At 38.4% G+C, this 14099-nt stretch overlaps 1 protein-coding gene across 1 annotated transcript in view; it reads right to left on the bottom strand.

The window, feature by feature from the left end:
- ERICH3 (glutamate rich 3) overlaps positions 1-14099 on the bottom strand; it is a 105981-nt gene that overhangs the window by 31048 nt on the left and 60834 nt on the right. The window contains 3 exon segments of the mRNA XM_058716950.1: positions 694-930; positions 5855-6153; positions 12422-12608. Of these exon segments, the coding sequence (XP_058572933.1) occupies positions 694-930; positions 5855-6153; positions 12422-12608 (723 nt within the window).

The raw sequence follows: 14099 nt of genomic DNA, 5'->3' as shown, positions 1-14099 counted from the left end.
CGTCAGCACCCTGTGTTCAGGTAAGTAAAGACAAAAAAGTGAACCTAAGGCAGGAGTTTTCAACTTTCCTTTTAACTGAAAAGGAGCTACTTTTCATTTTTCTAAGGCCACAAAATGGTGTGTGTATATGTGTAAGAGGGAATTCTTTGGGATTAAAAAAAATAAGAAAAAGAAAAAGGAAAAAAAAAGGAGGGGCACCTGGGTGATTTAGTTGGTTAAGCATGACTCTTGATCTCTGCTCAGGTCATGATCTCAGTTTGTGAGTCCAAGCCCTGCTTGGGCTCTTTGCTGACAGTACAGAATCTGCTTGGAATTCTCTCTCTCTCTCTCTCTCTCTCTCTCTCTCTCTCTCTCTCCCCCTCTCCTACTCATTGTCTCTCTCTCTCTCTCTCTCAAAATAAATAAACATTAAAAAAAAGGAGTAACTTTCTAAGTAAACAGAAGACATGTCACAACAAGCTTTACCTGACCCCTATTAAAAAATCCCAGCAAACTAAGGAAAGAGAAGGGGTTAAGGACCCACCCCGTAAGTTGGGTATCTATGGAAGACTGATTGATCAGCATCCTCTGGTTAGGGAACCAGGCTCTAAAAGTTCCCTTAAAAGAGGGTCATCTCATCAAATATAAAGAAAAGAAAAGTAGTCAGCACCGTTGCCGAACAGCACACATCACATGGTAAGTGGAACAACTTGCCTTGTTTCTCCTCCTCCAGCTCACTGTCAGAGCATCCGTCACCTTCATCTTTCACATTGTCATCAGCATCTGCCGCCTTCTGCCACGAGGTTTCACTCTCCTTTGCAGGGTCTAAATGATCTTTTTCATCATCTGAGGGTGACTTTGACATCCCATTCATTTGATCATCAGCCTGTCCTTCTTCATTAGCTTTCTCATCTTGTTTCTCCTCATCTGCTTCAAAATCTTCTTCATATTCTGAGAAAAAAACATCTCCACTATGAGAATGAAAACAGAATCCCTGATACTTAAGCCATTTTACTTTAATGAGAACCTTGACTCCATGACTTTCTCTTCTCTGGGCCTTTCTTCACATCTTTTTCACACAATTAGTGAACATGGAAAACTAATAGCAAATGATCAAAGACTGCAATCAGTCACATATACAAGAGCACAAAAGAAATAAGGCTCCAAATGACAAGCCTGCAACCTAATGAAAGTTCATTTACAAATGTACATCATCATCTACAATAACCAAAATGGACAAGAGAAGAACTTGATAGAAAACAATAAATTAGAAATAAATTAAAAATGAAGAGAACAGGGTTATAATAATGAAAGTTAATTTGGAGACTCAGTGAGGTCATATTTCATATGAAGAATGTTCAAAATATTTGGATATCAAGTTAATGAATAGCGAAGTGGAAAAATTCAATTAATCAAGTCCAAAGGCCCTGAGAAGTAACACCATGAATAGCACATTCTCTGAGAACCAAATGGACATCAAGAAAAGGCATTATGAGGGATTCTATACCTAGACCAGAACCCAAATCATATGCATTATTCATCCTTACAGTCAATGAAATAATTACATTCCAAGGATAAAAAAATTCTTATAAAATAGAACATTCCTGTCACAGCCACTAATTTGCTTCATTCCCTACAGAGGTGCAACAAATCTGTAGCAGAAAAAGGAAATTGTCACATCAGATAAACTCCAGCTGTCCCTTGTGGTTATAATTTTTCACCTTTCATATTTAATTGTTCCCCTTTTTCCTCCACCAACAACTAAAAATCTTGAAGTGACAACATGCCAAGGATGGAGAGCAAAAGGATTTCATGCAGAACCAATTAAGCACATAAACAATTATCTTTAAAATAAAAATTACAGGGAAAATAAAGCTTTCCTCATTTTGTGTGTTTTAGTTATTAGATATTCTGGCTTCCTTTCCAGTGGTGGGGGCCTCTCAGGTAATTACTTGAGAGCTACCCTGCTGCAATGAAAGAAACTTAATTTAGAAATGCATGCCCTGTGCATATGAAGAAAGCACTGTTAATGCAGAGATTGTATGAGGGAGATGTAAGGGGAAAAGTGAAATCAGAAACTGTAACGAAGAAAGGCAAACAAAGAGAATTCATCACAAGAATGTTTTCATGAGAGAGATTTAATACGGGGAACATGAAATGCAAATTATTATCAGCAAAACAAAATTATAAATGAACAAGAAGATGAAAAATTTGGTTTATATTGCATGAAACAAATAGGAAATACTAATAAAAACAAATATTTGGATCCAAATATTTCAGACCAAATAATAGAATAGTTCCTCACTTGGCCTAGTTAGCTATCAATCAATAAGCCTTTATTGAGAATCTTTAATGTGCAAGCAGATAAAATAGCAAAATAAGAGACACCAAAATAACACAACCCCTGCCATCAAGGAATCTCCAATTTGTGTTGAGGAAATAAGACTCAGGTACAGAAGAGATAACTGTACTCGTAGTAGTTTTTATACATGGTTCTCAGTAGTGTTAGTTTCAACACTACTGGGCTTGATTGCCTATGGATTTTTATATAGGACTCATGATTAATTATATGAAATAATGTCAAATGAGTAGAATGGAATTTTAAAAAAAAGGGCAGAAAGTCATCTGGAGATCTTGGAAACTTCATACAAAAAAGAATTCAAGTTAGCTACAGAACTTGCATGTGCATGCATACACCCCCCCCCCCCCCCACACACACACACAAGGAAACACAGGAATCTGTCACTTTACAGATATTTCTTCCTGGTCACAGGATAAGCAGGGGGCCCAACAGAACATGAGTGAATTGCTATAATTCCATCAATAGTATTACATAGTGGTGACATATGAGGGTTTTAGAAGCAGGCTGTCAGGTGCCGAAGTCCAAGTTAAAACAGTCGCTAGCTGTGTGACCTTAGGCAATTTGCTTAATATCTTTAAGCTTCAGTTTCTTCATCTGTGATGGTAGCTCCTGCCTCACAAAGCTATGGTCAGTATTAAAGCAATGATCCCTGGAACATGCATAGTACAGTGTCATGGACAATATGTGTCTAGCGATTACTAGGGATTAGTAGTAATAGTGATTGTGATTGGAAGTGGAAAGAGTTGGTTGTAGACCAGGAGAAATACACTTTAATGGAGGCACCTGACTAAAATTGCAGAAGTACTAGGGCCCACAATTAGGACACAATTGCTGTTAAATTACTGAAGCAGAGAATAAAATTAAAGGAACATGTAGTGAACCATAAAAATAGTCCCTACATCCTATTTTACAGGACCTTCTGTGTTTCTCTCAAAGTATGGGCTTCAAGGCTGTCCTGGCTTAGCCCTACCCACTACTGCCTTCACATCTAAATAAATATCATCCCTCCATTAACCACAAGTGCTCAATTAGCATGGCAGCTCAAAGCCATATACTTTGTGTTAGCTATTCATGTTCTCAATATGAATGAACTGGTGGCATGCTTTCTGGATTCCTTTTCATATTTCTTCTGTTTCTCCCATTTTATCTTCCTTCTTTCAGAGAATTTAATTAGCTTGTTGTTTACCATCCTCACTAATGAGGAAGTGAGTCGACATAAGGTTGACATCAATCCAGCTGCAACTCTCTCGCGCTGACCTCCACTCAAGTTTCCTGCTGCTCTTACCATCAGTGGATGCTCTGCAGAGAGCAGAAGCCTTGCTGCTACTATTTTTTCTTCTTCCTTTTTTAAAGAACAAGTCCATTAACTAGCCAACACAGAAGAAGACCTTAGGAAAAGCTATAAGCATAAAGTACACTACTCATAACACTGGCCATGTTGGTTTAAGGAAAAAAAAAATGAAGAAAATGAAAAGCCTCTCTTGAACATAGCTTTAATAAAACTATATGTCTTGAAAGTTAAAACAAATAAAAACACAACCCATTTGTTAATCTCTCCACTATTGCTGTTGCCGTAGATCATTTTAAATTCTCAGTCTAAGATAATAAAGACTAGAAGGGATCACAGAGATAAACTGAGTCAAAGTGTTATAAGTGAAATCCATTTTAAGATGATCATGTTATTTCAGTAATGAACAAAGTGCAGTGTTATAAGAGCTCTGTAATTATTCCCTGGGACTTCTGAACCCTTGAGCAAGATGAGATGAGAAGGAAGTACCTGGAATCTGCCCCTTGCCTGATGCCAGCTCTTCCACAAGTCACCCCAGCCCACAGCTCTGCTCCCCTAATCCTGCTCTGTCTCCTTGCTGTAGGAGGGACACCCAGGCAGCTCTCTCTTTCTGACTCTTTGACATATCACCCACAACCAGGCAACATCTAAAATAGCTTTTACAGAATAGGAGGTTGTACAGTGTGGGAAGTCTGGGTTTTTGAATTAGATAGGCCTGGCTACTTGAGTATGGCAGAGTATGTGGCCCAAAAATAGCCACTTTGGTATAAGATTATTCTGACCTTAAAGCAACTGAGTAATAGTAGATGTACGAAGAGCCCTCTGCCCTCTCCCTAAAAGCACAGCATACATTTTTGAAGGTGTCTCCCCTCCTCTCTCTACCAAGATGGACACAAGTTAATCATAGGAGACAACTTTAGACCCTTATCAGCCCAGACAAAACACCAAAGGAATCAGCATAATAAACCTCACTGAAACTAGCCTGTATATCATTAGTTTTGCTACATATTTGCCTTCCCACAATTTGCTGTCCCAGAAGCTTAGTCCTTTCCTTTTTTCCTGTCACTTCTCTAAAAATGCTTGTTCTTTTGTAAGATGCCACATAAGCCCAAGTTCTAACCACCCCTTTGAGTTACTCAGCTGAGTGCTCCTGCGTGTATGTGTGATGCACATACTAATAAATTTCTTTGTTTTTCCCATTTTAACCTCTTTTGTCAGTCTAATTAATTTATAACGACCCAGCCAATGAACCTAAATGGGCCCAGGAAAAAGTTTCCTCTCCTACACTATGAATCTTAGTTCTGCTGCTTTCTGTCTGTATTCCTTAGCCTCAGTTTCCTGTCCTGTAAAATGGAGGGAATAATAATATCTATCACAATGAGTGGTGAGGATAAAATGAAATAGTGTGTGAAAAGCTCCTGACCTGGTGCTCAGTGCCTGGCACTTCGATTATTGTTATTATCACTACTATACATATGAGTGAGTGTGTGGGGGGGGGGGGGGAAGAAAGAGAAAGGAAGGAAGGGAGGACAGAAGAAAGGAAGGAAAGGAAGAAGGAAGGGAGGAGGAAGAAGAAGAGTGCAGGAGAGGAGAGAAGAAAAGGGGAGAATAACAAGGCAGACAGACAGGCTCTAGGACCCCAAGCCTATGTCAACTGTTTTTAGTTATGGAATACTCTTATTGCTACATAAGCATCGATTTCACCAAAGCAAGTACACGGAAATACTTAAAAAAAAAAAAAAAGGTAAAATTCTATTTGGTCAACCTGGTCTCTCTCTGTATAAGTGAACAGACCTTCTGGTTCACACAGACATAAACTCCCCTTCCTCTCCTGCCCCTATGAGCATCTTCACCTCTCCAGAGTTAGCTGCCTATGGACTATAACTGAGTAACATTTAATAAATATTGTTGCAAATTTTGATAATGGGTTTTTATATTTATTTATTTATTTATTTATTTTGAAAGTGCGATTGTGTGGGGGAGGGGTAGAGAGAGAGGGAAAGAGAGCGAAAATTCCAAACAGGCTCCGCACTGTTAGCTCAGAGCCCGACATGGGGCTTGAATGCACAACCACAAGATCATAACCCCGGGATCATGAACTGAGCCCATATCAAGAGTCAAACACTTAACCAACTGAGCCACCCAGGAGCCCCTGATAATGGCATTTTAAAGACATAAGCAAAACAACAATAGCAACAAAAAAAGAATTCCATGTTATCCATTACCGTATTTAAATATATTTTCCTGGTCATCTTCACAAACATCTTGTCCTGGATTTCCTTTATGTTCCATTTCTTCCACAGCTGTTCTCACTTCTCCATTCCTTGTTTTTTCTTGAGCTGAAAAAATGACTGAAGGGGAAGTTTTGCTCCCCGCCATCTCATACCTTCTTGGTATCATGTACCCTCTATCCTTCCTCAGTTTCCCCTCACCTTTCTTTAGTTCTTCTCTTTTCTCAATATTCTTTTCTTTCCTAGGTTTTGGTGAAGTTGGATTTTTGTCAAGGCCCATTGCAATAATGCACCTGTGAAAAATATAAACACAAGGTGATGCTTAACCTGTATTTATACCACAATGGAACCTCAGAGCTTTTTAAATCACTTATTTCTTATGCCAGTAAAAAATGTTATAAGAAATCTTCTTATTATAGTACACATAGTTAATTAGAATAAACTCTTTTCTCCTTATTAATACTAAAATCTTGTAAGTGAACACAGTATTAACAATTTTACCCACAGTAATAAACAAGAAAACAACTTAACAACTAAGAACGGTAGTTTCAAACTAAAACTTGTGACTTCAAGCATATTTTTGGCTTTATAATGGAGTCCAGTAAGCATATCATTCAAGTCCTTAAATGAGAATTATGTGCGAAAAGAACATTCAGGTTTATAAACATATGGAAGCTGAGATAAAAATAATCGGAAGAAGAAAGATGTCAGTCTTTGATAATTTGTTATTCCAACAACACAGCAACAAAAGACCTACATACAAGGTTGACTCTCAATAAATATGATTGATTTTTTAAGAAACATATACAGTCAAATGTTGTTGTGCCCTTTAAGTAAACACCTCGGGAGCCTGCATGCTTATTTTAATAGAACTGTCATCATTGTTTTTAGAATGGCCTTTTGAAGCCTGTACAACAATCTTTTTTTGACTTTTCCCTGCAATAAGCTTTTTTTCTTTGGAGATGGCAATAATTTGTAGAGGTCATAAAGTCATTCCAAGTCGAATCTGGTGAAATAAACATATGATCTGAATGTACTGAGACATTAAAAAAATATTTTAAAAATCAGTTATAACAAAAGTAACATGAATAAAACCTTCTATAGCTTTTTTCCTATCTCTGAAGTTAATATTGAAATAAGAATTCCAGTCATGACAATAATACAGACATTAATAAAAATATGATTGTGATAATAATAAGATTCTTGAGCATTTCTTCTGTGCCAACCTCTTTGCTGGGCACCATATACACATTTTCTTGCAGGATTCATTACCCTGCCCAGAACAATAAATTAAGAACCAACATCACAACTTTACAAATGAGGAAACTGAGGCTGACAGTTGCCCCAGCTCACCCAGCAGGTTAGTGATGGAGGCAGATTCTGGCTCAGGACTGCTAGACTCCATCACCTCCCAATGAGGTACACAGATATTGTTAGATTACAGCCCGCTCAGATGAACAGCCACATGGACAGATGATACACTGCTGGGCTGCCCACTGGGGAAAGTGCTCACACTCTTCCCCAGAAACTAGCACAAACTGGAAAAGTTTTCACCAAGGCTTAGAGACAATCTGTGACCTGAAAAAGGTGCCTGGCAGTTGTCAGTCTCCACCATCCTTCTCCTCTAGCACCACTTGCGTCCCTTTCTCTACAGGTTACATGACTTAGCGGGAAACTGAGTCAATATAGTGCATAGGTGAAAACAGATCCGAATGCAGTCAAGACGTGTCAGTCCAGAAGTAACAGAAATAATAAGTAAAATTTGAATCAAGGTGAATCAGATCCAATGGAGAGTTCTTGAGCTAAAGATTTCACTGAATTTCAGCCATTCCCACTCTAGAAATAGCAAAGGAATCAATTATCCCAGCTTACGAGAACTTAGTTATATCACTTATCTTTTCAATATCTCCCCACAAAATAAAGCTAAAAGGATTTGCACTCAAAGTAACTATCAGGCTGTAAAAAACGAGATAATAAGAATATACTTACCTCCCCCATATTAAGCATGGTAAATTCTTGACTGTAATGATGATGTACTTAGCCACCACTTTCCTTGGAATAAAGGTGTCATGAATCTTCACAGAATATGATTACTAGCACTGCCTTCTGTTCAAGCTGTTCTTCCCTTATCAATGGCAACACCAAATCCATCGATTTGGGGCTTCTGATATGCTGTTACTTTTAGTTTATGTTGTGGCTGTGTGGAGGCTTTGATGCCTCCCTACTGCACGCACAGACTTTTTATTGCCCATCTGCTTGAGGGAATTGGACGAACAAAGTGAGCAACATCTGTGCTCTCCTCGTCACTGACTACCTATTTGACTTGTGAGTATAATTTGAGGTGTTGATTTTGATTACTAAAGCTCAGAGCTGTCTGCGTTCCACTTGGCTAGGCAATTCTTCCTCCTGGTGTTCCACTCTAGCGACTGGAAATAACTACCTTGTCTTTTCAGTTTCCATGACTGAGGGATGGGTGCACCTGTGGAATCTCCACACCTGTTGGTGACCACTGCTGAGCCTTTCTTGTTTTCTGAGGACCTCAAACAGGTAATTCCTAGCCATGTTCAGAAACAGAACTCCCTCTTGTTGTATCAAACACTTCCCTCCTCATAACAAAAGTTCCAGAGTCTGTATTTTTTTAAATGTTTATTTATTTCCAAAGGAGAGAGAGACAGAGTGTGAGTGGAGGAGGGGCAGAGAGAGAGAGAGACAGACAGAATCTGAAGCAGGCTCCAGGCTCTGAGCTGTCACCACAGAGCCCAACGCAGGGCTCGAACTCACAAACTGTGAGATCATGACCTGAGCCGAAGTCGGACGCTCAACCGACTGAGCCACCCAGGAGCCCCTGGAATCTGTATTTTTAAAATGAGTTAAAATTAATTTAATTTTTAACAAATTAGAGGAATTAATGTACACCCCTTAAAATGGCTAAAAGTGGGGCACCTGGGTGGCTCAGTCGGTTAAGCACCTGGCTCTTGATTTTGTTTCAGGTCATGATCTCACAGTTTGTGAGTTCAAGCCCTGCCTCGGGCTCTGTGCTGACAAGCATGGAGCCTGCTTGAGATTCTCTCTCTCCCTCTCTCTGCCCCTCCCTGCTTGCACTCTATTGCAAAAATAAATAAACATTTAAGTAAAATAAAATAAAATAAAATAACTAAAAGTGTTACTGTAGATATGATCCTGCCAAAAAGTTATATAATATTACAAGTGAGTTTATATATATATATATATATATACACATATATATATATAATATAATATATAATAAGTAATATAATAAGTAATATAAAAGTAATAATATATATTATAAGTGATTATATTATATTATATTATATTATATTCATTATATTATAAGAGGGGTGGTTCTCCACTGGAGAACATTCACTGGAGCTGTGCAGTGTAGGTGCTTCCGGAATAATCTGAGTAGTCTCATGTGGGGCAGACCCAAACAGGCAAAGCTCTAGCATATATCACCCATATATCCCTGCCCCATTTAAAACATTCTGCCTTGACTTCTATTTGGTCTGCAGCAGGGAGGCATGAAATGACACCACACTTTTCTACTTTGGCCATGCACACATTTCATTTGGAGAAATGATGATGAAGCCAACAAAACACTGAAAACCAGTGTCCTTAAAAACTACGCATTTTAGTTAAGGATAACAGGTCTTATTCTTTAATACCACAACCATTTTTTTATTATTATTATTTGAAAAGGTCAAAGAAAGAAGCTACAGTGAACCAAATGAAATCATATAAAAATTGTACAGAGACTATTAAGTGTTAAATAGGAAAGTAGAGGTCATCAATCAGATTTCGGTACTGATTATTAAACCTGCATAGAAGGTGTTTACAACCAAACATTTACAGCTTGGATTTATATAGTAACTCTCAAAAAATGCAATGTGATTGTGCTTGGAAGATTGTATGTAAGCTCATTAGCTTTCCTAGGAGTTAAACAGAAATTTGCTATGTGACTTGCCCAACAAATATGGAGAAAGCGTGTTTGTGCTGGAACAGGAAAGCAGCCTCAGGTGGGTCCCAAGTACTCCTGGGCACTCCTACTATATTGCTGTAGACCATTCACTCTGCCACTTGCTGGATGACTCCTCCACACCTTTTCTCTCACCAAAAACCTCCAATCCCTCTCCCTTAAGCCTTAACCTAAGCTGATAAATTATTATTTGGCTGAAAAAAATAGAAACAATCAGCAGAGAACTTCCAGTTGGTCCCAACACATGCATCAGCTTACCTCTCCCTCTACCCTATATGCCATCTCTCCTACAGTTACTCTAGAAGAATGATTCTCCTCCTCTAAGGCTAACGTCTTAATTTGAGCCCTAGATCCCACCTCCTCTCGTCCACTCAAGCCCTTGCTCCAGCAATTTCTCCCTCCATGTCATGCTTGATCAAATTCTTTTTTTGATTTTTGATATCTCTCTCTAGTGTATCAATTCTATCTATCACATATAACATATTACGATATCTCCCACCTTAAAAACTAAAAAGCCCCCTTTGGCCCTTACATCTTCCTTCCTGGCTGTCACCCAATTGACATCTTTTATAGCAAAATTCTTTAAAAAGAGTAATCTGTATTCTCTGGCTTTACCTCTACTCCAATTATTTGTTAAACCCACTCCAATCAAGTTTGCATTCCTCTTACTTCACTACAATAATTTGTGTCAAGGTCACCAATGACCACAACATTACCAAATCATACTCAATCCTCAGACTTCATTTTACTTCACATATACACACATTTGACCTAGTTGATTATGCTGTTCTCTGTTCATTTCTAGGACACCATGTTCTCGGCGTTCTCTTTGTAATCCCTTGCCTTCCTTCTTACGCCTTTTTCCAGTTCTTCTTTATCTCCTTCATCTTTAAACTGGAGTGACCTGGACACCAGACATCTCTATCTGCATTCAATTCTTAAACAGTCCCATCCCATCTTATGAGTTTAAATGCCATCTACATGCAAACCATTCTCAAATTTGTATCTCCAGCCTGGACCTCTCACCGGACCCCAGATTCACATATTCAACACTTAATTAACATCTCTGCTTGCATACTCATAGATGTCTTACATTTAATGTGCCCCAAATCAATATCCCTTCATTTCACTCCCAAACCTGCTTCTTTCACAGTTTTCTCCATCTTAGTACATGTTAACTGGACATTTTTGCAGTTGTTCAGAACAAAAGCTTTTCAATCACCTTTAACTCTGCTTTTTATCTCATGCCTTGTATCCAATCCATCGATAAATCCTGTGGACTCTACTTTCAAAATATATCTAGAACCCAATCACTTCTAACTCTACCATTCTCTCTCTTCTGGATTAAATTAGTTTCCACTCTTCCCTTGCCCCCACCCCCTTGTTTATTTTTCCCATAGGAGCTACAGTCAAATCAAGACAGGTCATTGCTCAAAACCTACCTTAGAAGCTCTGCATCTCGCTTAGAAAAAGTCAAAATCCTTGCAATCACTTTAGGATGTTCCATGTCTTGGCCCTACTGTCCCTCTAATCTCGCCTTCTATTATTGTCTTATCCCTTACTTTTGCTCTGGCTACACTAGCTTAAGCACACCAAGCATGCTCCTATCTCATGCTCTTTGTATATTCTTTTCGTCTACTTCCAAAACTTTTTAGAGGGACTATTTAGGGAAAAACCATTTAGAAAACTATTTTTCTGATTTCTGCTCAAAAGACATCAAAGAGGCCTTTCCTGATCATCCTAGATAAAATAGTACCACCTTCTGCCCCTTGTTCCCCTTAACTCCATATATCTCACTTCCCTGCTTTGTGTTCATCACTCTTAATGCCATCTGGCACCTATTAATTGGTTTACTTGCTATTTGCTTTCCCCCATTAGAATGGGCTCTATGAGAGCAGGAACTTTGGTTGGTTCACTCCTATTTTCTAACTTGGCATACATTAATTCTCCATGAGTACATTCAGAAAAAAATTAAAGAAAGCCTGCACGTAAGTGTCCTAATTTCAAACAGAATGTCCAATATGAAAGCTGGTAAACAACAGTCAAAATTGACCTTTTATCATGCCTGAGATAAAAACCAGTCATTTCATTATGTCTGAGATTAAAACCAGGAGCATGAGAATGATAACCGGGCCACACCATAATGAAGCACACCTCTGGTATGACCTGTAATACCCAACCATACAAGACACATGCAGGACACATGCTCGGGAATTCCCCAAACCAGTTCCTAAGAAGACTGAGAATAAAACACCCTTTCTCCTTCACTTCAGAAACAGAATTTAAAGCAGTATGAGAAAGGGAGAGAGAGACAGACAGACAGACAGACTTTGAAACACCACCAGCTTTTACCCCCATTATATAATGCATCTGGAAATCTAATTCATATCTTATAATTTCAAATACAACACACCCGGTTATAGTAAGCAACCTTTAACTTAGACATTTTAGGCTCATCTACACTGATATCTTTGTTAACAGACTGTGCTGAGAAATGCATCAGTAGAAGCATGAAAAGAAAAATGTAGCAAGACTTGCCCTCTACCAGAGGACATTTGTTTCCATACTTGTAGCAAGGAGATGATCTCTCCACGCACACAAACCCAAAGTAGCCTCGTTTGCCTCCAAGTCTGGAACCTTTCCGATGCTTATATTCACAGCAGGAGCTCAACCTGTTCACTTGCATCCCATTCAGGAAAAAGGTGAGACTGAAGGGGAAACCATGGTGCCTTTTGGAAATAAACTGAAAGGTCTCTGGAATTAAAAAAGTAAATACATCAGTGAAAGCAACTGACTTTGGACTAATATGTTCAAAATCACAGTTTTCTATTAGATAAGTACAATAGTACGCTCTAGATCACCTTTTTAACTTGAGGACAATTTTTAATCATAGGAACACCTTCTATTACTTTTATTTACAATAAATACTCCAAGGCATTATAAAAGTCTGATTTGTAATAAAATAATAACATTATATGAGCTCTTACTATGGCCGGGCATTCTGCCTGATGATCTTAGGTGTGTTATTTCTCAACAACCACATGAAATGAGAATGTTATTATCAGTAGTTATATGCAGAAATTAAAGTTTAGGAGGACTCAGTAATTTATCCAAGATCATACAGTAAGTAGGACAGTTAGTATTTGAGTCCAAATATCTCTCTTGAGTCCATCTTGCTATGTTAGCTACTGTTAAAGTATATGACAAAAGGTTACTGTGAGCTCAGTAATGCTTTTAAATAAATTTGTATTTTTAGCTGTGACTTGAAACAGCCTAATACGTATGGATGAGGGGGAGTTATTCCATCTCTAATTCATTCTCAATTCTGCCTGGATTGGTTTCTCCCACTTGCTCCCCCACCCACCCAAAAGTCCCACCAACAAATTAAGAGCCATTGCTTGTAATTAGTAATTTTTAATCATTCCAAGTCTTTATAATGCTCTTTGAAAAGGTTTCACCTTAGAGAGCCCAAATTCTAGGTCCAAGAAAACCCTATTCTACAGAATGACTCAGAAATCTTCTTCTCATGACACTTCTAATGTTACTTCCTACAAAAGAAGGCTCCCTGGACTCTTCCACTTGCACTAATAATGGGGTTGATCATTTAATCTCTCTGCATGTACACCTTTCTTGTTATTGCAGTATTTCAATGTATAGTAAAAATTTGGCTGTACCACTGCTTCTCAAACTAGTGTGCATCAGAATACCCTGAAAGGCTTATTATAACGCAGATTGCTGGGCTTCCTGCCAGCGTTTCTGATTCAGTAGGGCCCAAGAATTTGCATTTCTATCAGGTTGCCAGGTGATGCTTGCGATTCTGGTCCAAGGACCATACCTTGAGAGCCCTGAAGTGGATGTCTGTGACCTGCATGCTTGTGAAATCCATGAGAGCTGGAACTCATCTTCCTCACCTTTGTTTCCCCAGATCCCAGGACAATGGCATAGGAGGCCCCCGATAAATAATTAATTCATTATTACTTTAACCTGTTTCTTTCACTGTCATCTAGAAATACTATGTTTGGACCACGTTCTGCCCCTAAAAAAAAGTCTAAATCAGATGCAACTTGTATAAAGAACAGAATTATTGAAAAAGTAATTCCATTATTTACACCTTAGTATTTGTGATGCAAAATTAAACACACTAGGGAGGAGAAAATTGAAAAGTTATTGTCTAGGGAAACTAAAATACAACAGATTTAAAAATCTACTTGTCTTTTGGTGCCTGAGTGGCTCAGTAGGTTAAGC

Source organism: Neofelis nebulosa, chromosome 2, assembly GCF_028018385.1.
Source record: "Neofelis nebulosa isolate mNeoNeb1 chromosome 2, mNeoNeb1.pri, whole genome shotgun sequence".
Lineage (NCBI taxonomy): Eukaryota > Metazoa > Chordata > Mammalia > Carnivora > Felidae > Neofelis > Neofelis nebulosa.
Note: the sequence above shows the minus strand (reverse complement) of the source record. Positions and strands in the feature narration are given on the sequence as shown.